Source organism: Pseudopipra pipra, chromosome 9 (assembly GCF_036250125.1).
Source record: "Pseudopipra pipra isolate bDixPip1 chromosome 9, bDixPip1.hap1, whole genome shotgun sequence".
Lineage (NCBI taxonomy): Eukaryota > Metazoa > Chordata > Aves > Passeriformes > Pipridae > Pseudopipra > Pseudopipra pipra.
In genome coordinates, this window is record NC_087557.1 from 22813691 (window position 1) to 22829799 (window position 16109).

The window sequence follows — 16109 nt, forward strand, 5'->3', positions numbered from 1 at the left end:
TAACCTTCCTCTGAGGTAGCCCAGCAGCTTAACACCGTGTCCTTCTCCCTGCACAGTGTGACCCTACAGGCTGAGGCCTCTGCTGGAATAGAATAGACAGGCCTGGACATTCCTTTATTGATGGCTTGTTGGTTCCGCTGGACAGAGAGAATGACACACTATGCACCGTAACTGTTTGAAATTCAGTCCTTAAATGGCCATTGCCTTTTATTAGGCCTTTCTCTGCTGCATGAAAGAGCTCTTTAACAGTGCTTGCACTCTGTGAAAACTCCTACACTCTAATCAAGCCATTTCTCAAACTGTCTTTTTGATAGACTAAACATATTTAGTTCTTTATGCTTCTCGTTGTCAAATATTTTCTTTTGAATGAATGCTTGACTCATTTTTGTGGCTTCCTTTGATATTCCAGTTGATTTTCAAACTTTCTTTTTATACAAACCTCCAGAATTTAGGGAATATCAGTCTTACCAGTCTGTGCAGAAGTAAAATCACCTCTCTAATACTGTTCCTAATTCTGTTCTTACTAAATTCCTTGTATGCAAACGATCCCAGGCTGTTAAGAAGCTCTCTAATTTTCTGTGTATTTATCCATCCATCAATATTTCTGGTGTTCTCCAGATTACTGGAGAAACGGTTGAATGGTTACATGCAAACACATTCATGTTTCTTCATTTGAAAACTGAATTTTGGGCTCTAATACCTAACCAGTTCATAATCCACATTATATCTTTTTGTTGAAGTTGTATAACAAAATATGTTTTACATGAACATTTTGTGTTCTGAGTAAAATGCTCTGGATAAATTTATTTCTTTGCAGTCAGCTTTATCAAAAAAAATCTTACCAAAGCTTTTAATTTTTTACTCTTTTACTTTCTGTTCCACAGTTTAGCACTCATTGTAAAAATATTTTTCTTTGTCCTTGTTTTACTTTTTCCTTTTTACTTGTTTTCTGTGTGAAACTCTTTAAGTGTTCTCTCTATAGCATATGATTTTTTTTCTTTGAATGGGAGGCTTGAATTAGAGGCAAGTTCAGAAGATAATTGTAACTGTTATTGAAAAAATTATTTTTTTCCCAGTATGAGTTAGTGAAATTAGAACAATTTTTAGACTGGTGGCTGCCTCCTCTAATTTAATGCTGCTGCTGCTCACACCAGTAGGAGTTGTCTTATGGAGTCTTTCATTTATAACAAAAATCTACTAGAAATTCCTTTGAATTTTTTTCCAAGGCTTTAGGTAACTCCCCAAATGAATGTAAATGTGTTCTGAACACCACATAATTTCAGCATAATGATGCTGTTAATGGATTTGGAAATCCATGAGTGTTTCTGTTCTTGATGTTTCAGCATCTCTGGTCTTATCTTCCACAGTTTTAGTGCCTGTGCAGGTTCTTAAAATGGAAATTTAACCCAAGGACAAATTAGCATCTTCTGATGGTTGTTGGGTAACTCGAGAGAAATGAATTAGTAGCTTTCATTAGTTCCTAATGACTGTTGTACCCTCATAGGGCACCACCTTGGTGGGAGCACACTGGGAATGGGCTGTGTGTGGGATGGGCTGTTCTCTGGCAAGAGGACCAGGCAGAAAGGCACTGACAGGCAAATGTGGAGCATCCTGGGTGGGTGCAAACATCAAAGCTTTCAGCCCTAAGATCTCGGCTCAGCACCCTCAGGGACATTAAACTCTGAGAAGGAAGCAGGAGGTGCTGCTGAATGGCTGTAGTGGGAGCATTTCAGGGAGGTTGCTTGTCAAATTAAGGTCTTTTCCTCATGGATGAGAACAAATGTGTTAGCAGTTTAAACTCAGAGAGCTTGTGGAGGATTGATAGCTATCCTCTCTTTTATCCAAAGCTGATAAACCTCACTAAGCCTACCCACTGATACTCTGTTAACATTCCCATTTCTTCTCTGTTTAGAATCCTCCTTTCTCTGTTTTCTCTTATCTCAGCAGTACACAGTATCCTGACCAGTTCAGACCTCTTCTTTTGCTTTGTTTTGTCATTTTAATCTCTGCATTCATATTTTTGTTCTCATTTTAAAAGAAGCCTCAGCCCTGTCACCCACGGCCCCTTGGAGCAGAGCACCCTGTCATAGCTGAGGCTGCACTCTCACAGAGCTGACCAACTTGTCTATAAATAACACATCTTGCTGGATAAATGTTTGGAAGGGAATTTATTTGTGCTCAGAATAATTTCAGTGGTGAGAGCCTGCATGTGCAATAATCAAGTGGATGATGACTTGAAGATATTGTGAGTGAGGGCACCCAGAAGAAAACCCCTAAGCTCTTTCTAAATCCATGGTAATAAAGCTATTACTTTAACCTTGTATGACATTTGAAACATACTTTATCTATGGATACTCCTTTTTCTTGATAGGAGTGACTGACTTAGAATTATAACTCTTGAGAAGGACTCAGTACAGAGTTTATGAATATACTGGAGCCTGCATTTCTGCACTGGTAATTTGTACCACTAAAAATATTATATCCAGATACAGGAGCAAGGCTTGGTTGTGCTGAGGATATGCAGGTGCCTGTCCCTGTGTCAGAATGTTCACAGTCCATGTTAAGGGAGGATCTACTTCAGGAGAGGAAAATTATTATTGTAGTAGAATCATCCAAAATATAGAACAGTGCAAGTGCATCATGGTTCTTCCTCCTCCAGCAGTTTGCTTTTCAGATACTGTTCTGGATTTGATAATTTTTGGTGGATTTTTCTTCTCAGAATGATGTAATTGCTTTTTGAATCAGTGTGAAATTTATCCAGTGTAAACACTGGCACAGCCAGCTGGAGGGAGAAGGCAGCTGTTCAGAAATTCGGGGATAGAAGTGTAGAATTTGAATAAGAGAATGCTCTGTTTGGGTTGGGTTCTCCTTTGTGCTTTGTATCAGCCACATTTTTGGTGCATTGTCTTGCATAAATGGAAACAATGTGGTGCTCTGCATCCCTCTCCTTTGCTTTTAGTCACTGTTGAAGACTTGCTGTTTCCATTAGCACCCTGTGATCTGAAAAGGGTTTGTCACAGCAGTGCTCAGAATATCTTTCTTCACAGGAAAAGAGATTTTGCAGTCTTTATGCTGTCCTGTAACCCCCTTTAGGCAAAGGGTTCAGCTGCAGTTAGGAAGCTTTGGCCTTAGTTGAGCTCAGGTATGCTGGAAAAAAATGCATCATCTCAAACAACAAATGAGTCAAATGTTTCTTTTGAGTTGCTCATGTCCCCCTGTACAATCCATCCCTATAAAAAGCTGGCTTAGGAGTAAGCCAAGCAGACTGAATTCATCTGAAATAGGAGTCCTGTTTGCCATGAACAACAATTCAATAGATGAAATCTATTAAAATGAAAACCTCCACAGAGGTGTGTAAAACAGCCTTTGATGGCCTCTTAGGCCTGGTCTGGTACCAGGACTAGGAGAGCAACTATTTTCATTGGTAGTCTGGGCACTGGCTCCATCCTAGTGCTGGGAAGCCACTGCCAGTGGACAGTAAGGCACTTTTTAGGTGGTGTTCATCCATGAACAAGGAGAAAAAATGGTGTGATTTTCCCCCTGTGGGAGAACTTTCCAAGGAAGCAATGGCAACTGCAAGTTCTTGAACCTGCAGTGGATGAAGCAGCAGTGATTAGGGATCCAGATTTGTCTGTGATTGCACTAGGGATTAATTGCAGGTATTAATCCTTGCACGTAGGTAGGTAAGTGCCTGTCTGCCTAAATAATTTCCTGCCAGCAGGTAGGCTTTAAGAGCACTGCTAACTTCCAGTGCACAAACAACTTCTGAAAATGCAAATACCTGCCCTTTTTAAAGTAAGAGTATATAAAAAGAAGAAAAAAACTTAGTTTTCAGTTTTTGGAGCAGAAGTAATTTGTGTCTTTACAATACTAAGTGTGTTGTAGTCATAGGTGAGGTTTAGTCCTCTGGCATAGACATCAACAGTTAATAATGTAAGAGCAGTCTTGAATTTGCTGGCTTGGAAGTGCTGGCATCCTCTTTCTTATTTCTCTGGTTAAGGTTTTCTGCTCACAGTGCACCTCACCTTTGTCAGGATTGGACAAGCTTAAGAGCCTAAAAGAGAAGTTAAATATGAGAGACTGTAATTAAAGCATCACAACAGAAAACATCACACAGTCTGGACTTTACTAAGAGAGATAGTAACCAGTGTTTTGTCAGCTGCTCAGGAATGCAGCTGTGACTTGAGAACATTTGGGTGTGACTTGAGAACAGAAGAGCTGCCATCCTGTAACAGCTGCAATGGGCACTGAACCTCTTTAATGCACATATTGCTTGTTCCCCCTCACAGGACTCTGGGGTGATCAACAGAGAACACAAGGCTCTGGTCCCATCTCTTCTGATTGTGTTACTGGTTCTCACCTGGGCCACTTCTTGCACCCAATATGGAAATTGTGTCTTGCAGATGAGGAGGTGGAAGTACACCATTTTCCCCTTCTCCAATAGTCAGATACAGGGAAATTAATAAGTTATTAACCCACACCGTGGTTTATTCTGTTTAGCAACAGTACAGAGGCAGTGATCCAGGGGAACTTGTGCAGGTGGCTTGGATAGCTGGCCAAGGATGAGAGCCAGGAATTCCTGCAGGAGTCTTGTGACAGTGACAGGCTCATTACTGAGGGCATCTTCTTTTGGGCTCTGGTCTTCTGGCTTTTCATTGCTGACCACACGTCTCAGAATAAGTTCTAGATTTTTAGCCTTTTCATATGATGCCAGAATAAAAGGGGACAAACTGGATAAAGTTTTTATAAATTAATAAGGGAAACAACAGTAAGCACAGTGATGCTCAGCTGTAAGCTGTGTGTCCTTGCTGTGGCAGCTCACAGCCTTCACTTGTCCGTGTGTGTATATATATATATATATATGTCACTTACAAAATCCTCAGGTGATGAGCTTTCCACTTTTTCCTGGTAAAGCTCCAGGCACATCTGTTATTCTCCATATAAAGCAGCAGGACCTCCAAGTGAGGAGTCCTTTTCTTGGAAAGTCCAAGTGCAGAAAACTTTGTTAGCTCTTTGCATGCCCTGCTCAATACCCTCACCTGAGGGTCAGCCGAGAGCCACTGGCAGAAGGCAGAGTTTAGAGCAGCTAAAGCTGTTCTAATCCCTCCAGCAGATCCACCTGGTGATGAACTGCTGAAGTGGGGAAATTACAAAGCTGATTTAAAGCCACCTTCCTCTACTCTGCACCTATACTCCCGTGAAGTGACCTTTCTGTTGACCTTTCTGTATTTAAATTGTTTTATCATGGTCCTGTAACAATAAGGGGTATCACGTCGTCTCAGCACCGTTCTCTTCCTGCAGTAACAGGCAGCTGTGTTTTGCATCTGAGTCAATTCCAGTGCTACCAATGGGGATCTGACCATGCTGATTCTGTTCATTCCACATCTCCACTGATCCTACTGAGAGCTTTTAACTTGCTGATAATGTAGCACTAATTTTACCTTCCACTGCAGTGTGGTGAATATGTGCTTTTGTCAAAGTTAGGAATTCTGTTCATTCCCTTCATTAAGTAGGTGCACAGTCAGATCAGAGGGAAATCAAACCCAAAGGATCAGTTCCTCCCTGAGGAACTCACCAAGTTAAAGGGGTTCAAGCCCATAGTATTGCATTCATGCCTGTAGAGGAAATATTCATCCACTATCACTATTCATGACTATTTTAGTATCTGATGAAAAGAAAGATGGCTAGCCTGAAATTCCTGCCATTCTACAGGAGGTAGCTGTAACTTGGGTGCACTTACCATGCTAGGGGAATCTACAGTTATTTCCAAGAAGGAAAAAAGAATTACTAGATTTAACAAATGAAAGTCCTTCATAAATAAGGTAGCAGAGCAATGATATCCTCTGGGCTTTACATGATGTTTAATTGCTGGACAGCTGGAGGGATTAGTGCTTGTGCATTATGCCCTGGCTCTCAGAAATTAAACATGTACAGCTGCCACTTTATCACTGCTTAAAGTATTAGAGCTCCTTCAAAAGCAGTAGTAATTTGCAGAAAAATCCCCATTGTTATTTAGGAAAAATCTCAGCCCATAATCATATTTGTCCTGAGTTCCTTCAGAACAAAACAGCAAGAAAAATGAGATTGGTAGTGACTTTTAATTGCATGCTGACAGGAAAAGTGAAGGCAGTTGCATTTTTAATATGCTGGATGCTCATTGTAATTAAATGTAAAATAATGCATGAACTTAGGTTAAAGGTAAAATAGTAATTGTGTAAATCAAGAATTAAACCCTAAAGCCATGGCTCTACCTGCAGAAGGTGAAAACAAAATGGCTTTGTTTTCCCTGCTGCTGTCTCCTGAGCTGAGGTTTGAAAAAGGCAGACGTGTGGAACGTTCTGCACATGGAGTCACCCAGCACTGCCAGGACCTCGCTCACCCTTGGGGTGACCTCTGTGCTGATCCCTCCCTTACAGATAAATTGTCTGTATCAGAATGTTCCATGAATAATTGATTACTGAAAGCACAGTAGATGAAAGCACAGTATGAAAACAAGACACTTCAGGATGAAAACAAGACTCTTCAGAATGTGGTACTTTTGCAGTGTCTCTCTGAAGGAACACTGGGGAAGAAAAAGAGTGGATGCAAAGAGCACAGTTCAAGCACGCTCAACACCCCCCCACACATACAAGTCCTTCACACTCTGTAATAGTTTTTCACAGAGTTGTGGAAAAGTGGTATGAAAAAGCTGGTTTTATACAAAGATTTGTGGATAATTAAAGCAAAAGCTTAATACTGCTGGACTGCATGATGCCTGTGCACACCCACAAAAGCTTTGTCCTGCTGCTCTTTAGCTGCACTTTATCTGGAGACATTGTCTCTGGTTCTTCTTTCCAATCTCACATCATGGTGTCAGAGGAGCAGAAATTAGCCTGTAATTGTGTTTATCTCTTGGGCAGTCTGTCAAACAGAAAAGTTTGAGTTGAAATAGTCCAGAAATTACATCTCTTACTGCCAAATAGGATTGTATTTCATGTCCCTGAAGTGTTTCCTTCATCAGAATGGAGCTATAATTTTGAGCCTGTTCATCCAAAAAGCAAGAATCTGTTTAGCTTTATTAAGGGAAATCTCCTGTATTGGCAGTGCCAGTGATAGTGTTCCGATGGCAGATCCGTGGGAAGGAGTCCCATCCTGCAGTGGCCACAGGACATATGTGTTACACTAATTAACGAGCGCTCGACAGCTCTGCTTCCTGAGCATATGATCTGCAGACTAAATCAAACTCACTGAGCTTGAACTTGTACAGTCCCACGCAGGAGGGGACCATGTCATGTTTGATGCAAAAGGAAAAAAAAGTTGGCTTATGAGTCATATTAATGGATAAAACAACATTTTAGTGGCTGAAATACAGTGTTTTCCTATAGAGGAAGATAAAATTTTTGGATTAACTTTGCTTATATTTTGCAAGGAAATTTATTTAATTGATAAAATGTAACGGGAAAGGTTTAGCTCGCAATAGAAACCACTTCATTACACCACTTCTATCCAACCAGTTTAAAATAATTGCTGACATTGTACTACTGAGTCTTCATCTCAACCCAAATCCAGGAAAGTGCTGCCTTCTATTTCAAAGCCATAGAAACTGAAAGGCAAATCCTAATGCCATAGAAATCTCACTGCTATTAATGGGAGCGCAGTCAGCACACAACCCTTACAGTTTTAATTGCAGTGAGTGTCACTCAGTGATTAAATTTTCCATTTGAGTAGAAAATCTAATACTTTTTTTCAAAAAATGATTGCTATTCTTTTCTGAAAGTGTGGGTACGTAGGCAGGTATGTTGATTACATCACAAAATAGCTGTGCCCCCTAATACCACAGGACTGAAAATACTTGGGGGCTGGTTGTTTCCTGAAAAGTCTGTCAGGCTCTCCCTCTCCCACGATCACCACAGGGGTCTGTGTTTGTCATTACAGTGTGTGCTTATATTCATAACTTTGAATCTGGCTACACCAGCTTCTGCCAATTGCCTCGTTGTGTCCTTGATGCTTCTTTTTAAGGTACTTCTCCTTTCAGATCAGTTGCCTTGCAAACTGTTCTATTTTTAAAGCATCTTTTTAATTGTTATTGAGCCTCCATTCAAACTCACTTTGGATCACTGTTCCTAGAGAAATGTGAGACACAGTTGGATAAAACTGGGGGGGTGAGATGTGACAGCTCTAAATGTTCCCTTGTTTGTCTTTGCTCCAGAACAGTTAATAGTGCCATGTTCTAAATGCAATGAATAATTAAGTCTAAAAGTGAAGCAAACTGCAATAAAAAGAAGTATATCCTCTTACAGAGAATTCCCATCAAGCAAAGTAACTTAGTGGAAGTGGAAATTTTATGGGGCAGTGACCTCATTGCTTGCAGTGTGAGCACTGCCTTGTCCCTCACTGCTCAGCCGAGTGCAGACCCGTGAGCTCGGCTGCTGTAGCTCCCAGATCAGCACGGTAAAGCTGGGCTCTTCTCTCTGTCTCACCTGTCCAGCCCACTGGGACAGAAAGGTTTCCTGAGGGTGGCCCATGTGGCTTTTCTTTGCTCTGTTTTTCACAGATGGGCCTGTGTGGTGATTCCATCAGCGACAAATTCTAGCTGAAAACTAAGATTATTTTCTTTCTGTGCAGGTGCTTTTGAGCTGTGCACAGCTGTCACGATGTGAGAGGGGCTGCACAACCAATAGCAGCGCTCGTAGCTCTGTAGTGTCAGTCACTGCTCCCTGACTCAGTAAATATAATACTGTAGATTGGTACAAACCTTCAGGATTCCCGTCTTATGGCAATATGAAAGTGGTTCTGGTGGAATGGCTCAGCTTTCCAACTGGTTCAACTGTATTTAGGAATGTGTGGGTAAGAAGAAAGTGGCAGGCCAGTGACCTGAAGCTGTGAACCAAGAGACATGGGCTTGAGTTCCTTGCTTTTCCCACATTCTCTGAGAATAAAAAAGAAGTTTTGCTGTCATTTGCCAACGTGACTGGGTCATGCAGAAGATTCATACCCATGGGGAGTCCTGCTGGATGCCAGAGGTCTGTGAAGGCAGTAGTGTGGGGTTTGTGTGCCCTGTCCCTGTTCAGTAATGCCCTGCTCTGCTTGCTGAACGTTTATGTATCCCTCAGAAGTACAGAATTTTGTGTGATAGTATTAGAGCAGCTGTTAGTTTAGTGGATATTATCAGATGTTTCTGAGGGATTTGCCAAATTGGTGCAATTTGTAAAATTGCCCTTTTAATAAGCAAGTCATGTCTAAGGGAATAGCAGTGAGCTTGTCCTGTACAGGTTCCAATTTCCAAAGTCAGAAAAGAAACTCACTAAACACATCGCAGCATATTTTTTTTCCATTTAATTTTTGGCTAGTACCAAACATCTCCAATCTGATTCATCTGATTATATTCCAATCAGAATATGGAAGAGTAATAATAATGTCTTTATCCCATGAGATCCCCATGGGGTGTCTTGGATTTTTGCAAAAACCAGCACACTATTAAGCTTAGGTGTTCTGACCATCCTTTTTGTCTTCCAAGCTGCTTTATTTTACCATGAAACCCTCTACACTGGATCACTTGTTCATATTTTGAGGTCATTTTCAGTCATTTAGCCAGAAGAACCTCTGATAAACTTTCTAACCCTTTCCTGGTTTGAAGTAAAATTGAAGAGACCATGAGTTAGCAGTCTTACTGCAGTAAGATTAAAGGCAGGAAAGTGCAGAGTGTGCATACCTTTGTACATAAACTGCTTCTCTCTGTAAATTGTGGGGTCATAATTAATTCTATTTTCAGAAAATTAAACCACTTGGAATGAATATATGATGATTCTGAATCAGTAAATACATTTTTGAACCAACTATTATTTATCAGCAGGGGCTTTGGCATCTGGTTGCTCCATTATAATTAACTAATACTATGCAAATACTGCTGCAGAGAATGGAAAAATAACTGATTTGTGTTGGAGGGGAGCAGTGTGACAAAGGCAGGAGAGCACATGCAAATATTAATTTGTGAGAGCATGTGAGATGGCTCCTGAGCCACATTAGTGATTTGAACAATATCAGGAATTACAATTCCTCCTGCAGTCGTGTCTATATGGGCTTTTCGGTATCAATCACCATGGCAACAACCACTGCTCCGAGTGAGGCTGCAATTCAGCTGCATTATTCCCTCCACGGGAGGCCTGTCATTTTTTCAGAGCAATGTGCTTCAAGGTCATCTTCATTTACCTCCATCTCTTTTGCTGTCCTTCCTGGAGGGCAGCTTTCCACAGGAAACTTGTCCTTCTAGGCAGGAATCCGTGCTTTAAGGCCCGACATCTGACCGAAGATCTGTACAAAACGTTCAGGTGTTTGGTGAGCAATTGTCTGCAGGCAGAGTAAATCATTTAGATACAATTGAGGCTGGAAATTATTACTAGTTAAGTAAAACTAACGTGATGACAGTGTTGGCCACTGACCTTGGGAGTTCCAACAGTGTTGACCCCCTTATCCACGTCCAGCTCGGGGGTTAGTTTGTGTGGGCTGTGTGTTTGGGTTTGCACTTGGAGCAGAACACCCGGGCAGGGGGGCTCAGCCTTTCCCCTCCTGCAGCACACGGAGCTCACACCCTCAGCCTCAGAGCTCAGCAGAGTTCCTGAAGTCCACCAGCCTCTCCTGCCAGAGCTGGAGCAGCAATGAGTCAAGAGCACGTCCTTCCCTCCCCAGTGCAAATGCTGGTATGTGAAAATCATCCTTTGCCTTCTTTAGAAGATCCATTATCAGATTTCAGCAAATGTACATTTTGAGACACATTTTTAAAGTTTCTTTGGGGACAGTGTCAGAAAAATACAATGTAATAATTCATCTTATTTCCTCATCTTCAGCATCAGTGGATAATTGCTGTTACCCACTTTACCACAAATTTTACCAAATAATTATCTTTCTTTAAGCCATTTATGTAATTTCAAGTGGAAACAACTTTTTTGGAGGAGAGAGATGAATTAAATACCTGACTCTTACTGAAAACCTATAAAATCTTTAATTAAAGATTAGCAATGAAAGCAGCTCTAGTCCATTGTACATAATCCCCAGCTCCTGTTAATGATGGATATACGATGTATTTATTTTTTTTCAATTTTAGCCAGATTTGAGGATCCATACTTGGTCCATTGTAGAAATGTTATGTACAAATATATATATTTTTTTAATGACAGTTTTCAATGAACACCCTGTACCTTTAGAGAATTCTACACTTTTAGAGCATTCTGCTTTTCTCCTATAAGCACTTAAAAAGCATGTGGTAGAATTATCTTAATTTTTTGGTGCCACACCTGAGCTCAGATTGCCCCTGCTGCACCAGATTTCTTGCTAAAGCCTCACTTAGCTCCTGGCTCTGGTCAAAAGAGAACCAGCCAGTACTGAAACGTTAACTTCACAACTACAATCTCTCTGATCATCTTTTATTTTATTATTTTGCACTTCCTCTGTCCAAATCCTGCTTCTGCTCCACTCTCCTCCAGAGGTGTGACAAGACTGCAGCTGTGAGGCAAAAACTGAGACAATTGTGCTCTATATGTTGGCATAAGACAGAAATTAATGCAGAATACCTCTGAGGTCAAATCACATCTGCACAATTATTTACTTTGTGATATTTTGCTTCCTAAAACTGTGAAGAACTTTTAACACATTCCAGTGCTCTACAAAACCGGTTTTGTAGTTCCACTTGTTTACTGCTTTGAAGCCTGTTGGTTAAGCACTTCTTCTTGCAAACATTTCCAAGATTTCTACTGGGATCCCTCATATTTGAAGGAGGTTTTACATCTTGGAGTACATTTATTAATTTCCCTGGTGCTCAAGAAAGCAAACTAATACTTGTTTCCTTTGTTTTGCGGGAATAAGCCTCCAATAGGACAGGGAGCAAATTCAGGGAATGCAAACAAATTGCTCAGGTGAAAGAAAAAAATACCCCAGTGACCATTTAATTACTATTTGCACATTTTCTACTGAAATGCTCTGGAGGCAGTGAAATACTGTAGTGATGGCACTGTGCAGGTACCCTGGCAGATTTATGAACGGAGATGGGAAGTGAACTGTCCCTGGGACTTGACTTCCCCATCCTCCTCTCTCCAGGTGCTGTTTAAGATAATTTGTAGAGCTGCTTTTTATTGGGCTCTTCCAGCCAGCTCCAATCTGTGCAGCAGGAACACGGGAGCATGTGGTGGCTCCTGCCCAGGTGCAGGGGGATCATAAGCAGCTTTTCTCCTCTTGCCTGTGTGTGCCAGAGAAGTCCCCCAGTGGCTGGGAGCTGCAGACTCGGCTTTATCCTGGCATGCCCTGTGGATTTTAGCTGTCAGAGAGGATAATGGAAGGGTGAGAGGAATTGGGACGTTATCTGCCTTCCTGTGGCAGCAGCAGAGCCAGCTGCACACAGAGATGGAGGGCTCTGCTGGAGCCACGTGTGACCCAGAAGGAACTGTCCCGTTTGAGCTGGCAGAGGTTGATCCCCACCTAAGGACTGTGATGGAAAGGGGAGTTATCAACAACCAGAGTGCTGTGCTTGTTCAGTGGAGAGAGAACTTGTAGTCTCTAGTGCTGTCATCACACTAAATTTCCATTTTAAGAAGAAATAAAATAATCATGACCATGCAATTTTCCTAGCTAGTAATTCTCAAGCTCCACTGAGAAAGTCCTCAGGAGAGGTTACAAAAGCTGAACTGCTTCTATTTTCTGGCTGTGATTATCAGTAATTTTATCTCTGTATTGGGATTTGTAGGTGCAGAGGAGGAGCTTTTGTGCAAACTTCCATTGTTTGTGTCCCACTCAGATGTTTATCAGTCGCTAATTTGCCAGTGCAGCAGATTCCTGAAGGGAAATGTGTACAGACAGGAGGGGTGGAGGTGGGACCAGGAAAACAACGAGGGGAAAAAGAGGGACTCATTACAGTTGGTGGAAAGGAAACTTATGCACGTTTGGAGTGTGCAAATCATTACAACCTTGCCCAAACATTAGGGATCAAAGGACTATGCAGGATTTTGCTCTCTGATCTGTTTCTGAGATTCATCAAAGTAATGCCAGAAAAGCAATTTCTTCTTCTCAGCCTTGATCTGTTGCAGAAGCTGTACATAGCCTTAGAAATATTCCTGTTTTCCCACTGCCTTTTTAGAATAGATTGGTAAGATTGTAACTTTTACCTTAGGTTTCCACTTTATGGAGTAAAGTTCCAGATGCAGTTCTATATCGTGCATTACCTGAAGACAGTGGTAGGTTATACAGCTGTGCACTGATCAGTAGGACTGACAGATTATTTCTAGTTATGGCATAAGGATAGAAAAGTTTGTTCAATGAAGGAAAAGAGCAGAATTCGGGTGAAAATCAGAGCATTTTAATGGTCTCAATTCTGCCATGCAAAAGGGAGGGGGTTAGATGCTTCTCCACCAGACTGCGCTTGTATTTTGGGTCCTGATATTAGTTGTCTGATCTCAGTTCCTTCTCTTTAAAGAGGAGAAATACTGCCTTCTTCAAGGGACAAGTGCCTGTTGGGGGCATCTCTATACCCAAAATACCAAGTACAGAAGGAGCCTGAGCATCCCACCTGGAGCAGCTGATGCTGTGGAGTGTAACAGTGTTCCTTTGGTGACCTCTCTGCTGCATTTTATTACTGGTGTCAGGTTGGGCAGCTGAGAGTCTCCCTGTTGGGGGGAGCCTGGGTCCTGGCCAGTGCATGGTGGTATTGCACCAAGGAAGGCAATCCTCCTTCTCTTCTAATTAGGCAGAGTGTTGTTCTGTAACATCTGGAAAACCTGGGAGTAAATGGGACAGAGCACAGGGCAGGAGGGGACAGGTGCCTGTATATTGTCATGCTCTGGTGTAAATGACAGGCTGCTTAGGTTAACAGAGCCCAGCACGTTTGCAAGCTACAATGGAAATAAGCATCTGTGCAAGTGAACATGTTCTTAATTATTAGATAAATAGAGCTATAAAACAGGGATAATATTTCAGTTGAATACCACTGGGTTCCTGTCATTGGATATGACAACTTTACAGGGATTCTGCTGCTTTCCATGTGCACTTGACATTGCAGTGATTGGTACCATCTAAACTGTGGTTCATCGTAGGGGCTCTGCAGGTACAGCAGTAAATGGTTCTGCTTCTGAAGACAAAAAGATTCCCAGTGTAAAAAAAAAAAAAAGTCCTCAGTGCAATGTAAAAAAAAAAGCTTATTGTAATTTATATGTATGTATTTATTGTACTTTAATTTATCAAAGCCTTAATTCCTGTAGGTGACTGAAACTGCAAAGGCAGAATTCTTTTGGAAGTAACTACCTCAAAGTACTAACGGAGAATCTCTTCCAGGGTTTTGGTTCCCCCACACTTTGATGAATTTAAGTGACTACAATGCAGGTTGTTGGAGTACCTGAAAGTTTAATTTGCACAGGCTTCTCTGGTTCAGCTGTCCGTTAGGCTTGCAGAGGAGAGTTCTCCACTCAGCTTCTATCTGACAAGCGCCTCATTTGTATGTTAATGTTGAGTTGTGATTTCCAGGGAAGGCATTCAGTGTGTTGTAAAGGGCCTTACTGGCAGATTGCAGCTAAATTGATGCTCGACTCACTAAATATTTACCCTACACATCCCACTTAATATGTCCAAAACCAGGCATACTGTGAAATCCTGAAACCTGATTGTGAATGATGAAAGTCAGGAAGCTGGTAATGTCAGCGCGGAGCAAAGCACAGCCCAGCCTCTCCCCTGCCATGTCCCACTCTTCCCGTGCTGTCACCTCGTGGAAGGGGCTCACCTGGCTGCTCCTGCCCCAACCCCAGGGCAGCGCTGCCCCCACTTCTCCCACCTGCAGTTCCCACAGCCCCGCTGCCCCTTCTCCTTCAGCGCTGCCCAAGGCCAGTAGAGGATCATGCTGTGGCACAGCTGGGGAGATGAGTGTTGGCTCTTCACCTGCTCCTTGCCATGTATTTTACCATTGGGAAAAATGCTTTGGATTAGGACAGCCACAGGAATGCCTTCACCCTCCCTCTCTCAGACACTCCTAATGTGCCAAGGCTGGAGCAGTGGTGAGGGGTGTTTGGAGACCTCACATCTCACCCGTTTGTTTTCATTCCCAAGCCTGTTCTCCCAACGAGTTCCAGTGCAGTAACAAGTCGTGCATCTCCATCATCTTCGTGTGTGACGGTGACAACGACTGCGGGGACGGCAGCGACGAAAGGAAATGCTCCCCCCTGACGTGCAACCCCAACGAGTTCCAGTGCAACAACAGCGTGTGCATCCCGGAGCTGTGGGTGTGCGACAACCAGTCCGACTGCGAGGACATGTCGGACGAGTCCGTGGAGAAGTGTGGCCACGACGCCAAGGCCCTCAACACGTGCGCGGCCCACGAGTTCCAGTGCGGCAACGGGGAGTGCATCCACCTCAACTGGAAGTGCGACGGGGACGAGGACTGCAAGGACAAGTCTGACGAGCAGGACTGCCGTGAGTGTCCGCAGGCTGGGCGGGGGCTCCCCGGGGGGACAAGGGCCAGGAGCTGCCCTGGGCTGTGTGTTGAGGCAGGTCTTTGATGTCGGGGTGCCTGACAAGGAGCGCTGGTGTCCCAGATGGCATGGCTGGGTGCCCAGCCCAGCAAGGGCAGGTGTGTTCCAGACTCCTTTATGCTTTTCCCTTGAGGATTCAGAGCGGAGGTGTAGGAGCTGTTGCATGGTACCGTGCCTCAGAAGAGATCTTTTTTACTAGAAAGACAAGGAATGAAAAATGGGAAAAATGTTCAAAGCCCTCAGGCTGCACAGTGGGGTCACAGCCTGGAGGTGAGAAGCTGCTATGCTAAAGGGAATATATGATCAGCAGAAAAAAATAATTCATTTTCTGCCTCTGAAGTTGGAGTACACCGAACAAGGCAGTCAAGAGCAATACCTCTGAAGAATCCAGTTTGAAATGCACTTTGAGCTTGGCTTGATAAAGGCACAGAGCTAATAAATAATGGATTTTTTTTCAGCTGGCTCTATGCATTTCACATGCTGGTGTTGGTATGTGTGGTATTTTGAATGTTTCATCCATTTTTAGCCACTAAACTGTTCAAGCTGGTCACTTACCTGAGGAGGGAGAGAGAAAGAGAGAGAAGAAAATAAGAGCAAAATGCTTTCCTAAAATATTTATTACGACAAGAT

The 16109-nt window shown here is 42.6% G+C and overlaps 1 protein-coding gene and 1 long non-coding RNA gene across 3 annotated transcripts in view; one reads left to right on the top strand and one right to left on the bottom strand.

Annotated features, from left to right (window-relative positions):
- LRP8 (LDL receptor related protein 8) overlaps positions 1-16109 on the top strand; it is a 170695-nt gene that overhangs the window by 133224 nt on the left and 21362 nt on the right. For both annotated transcript variants that reach the window (XM_064665197.1, XM_064665198.1), the window contains exon 5: positions 15058-15420. In XM_064665197.1, coding sequence (XP_064521267.1) covers positions 15058-15420 — 363 coding nt within the window. The remainder of the gene's footprint in view (positions 1-15057; positions 15421-16109) is intronic.
- The window catches only part of LOC135419099 (uncharacterized), a 36982-nt gene continuing 34178 nt past the window's right edge, over positions 13306-16109 (bottom strand). Inside the window, exon 2 of the long non-coding RNA XR_010432824.1 lies at positions 13306-15674. This is a non-coding gene — a long non-coding RNA (uncharacterized LOC135419099). The remainder of the gene's footprint in view (positions 15675-16109) is intronic.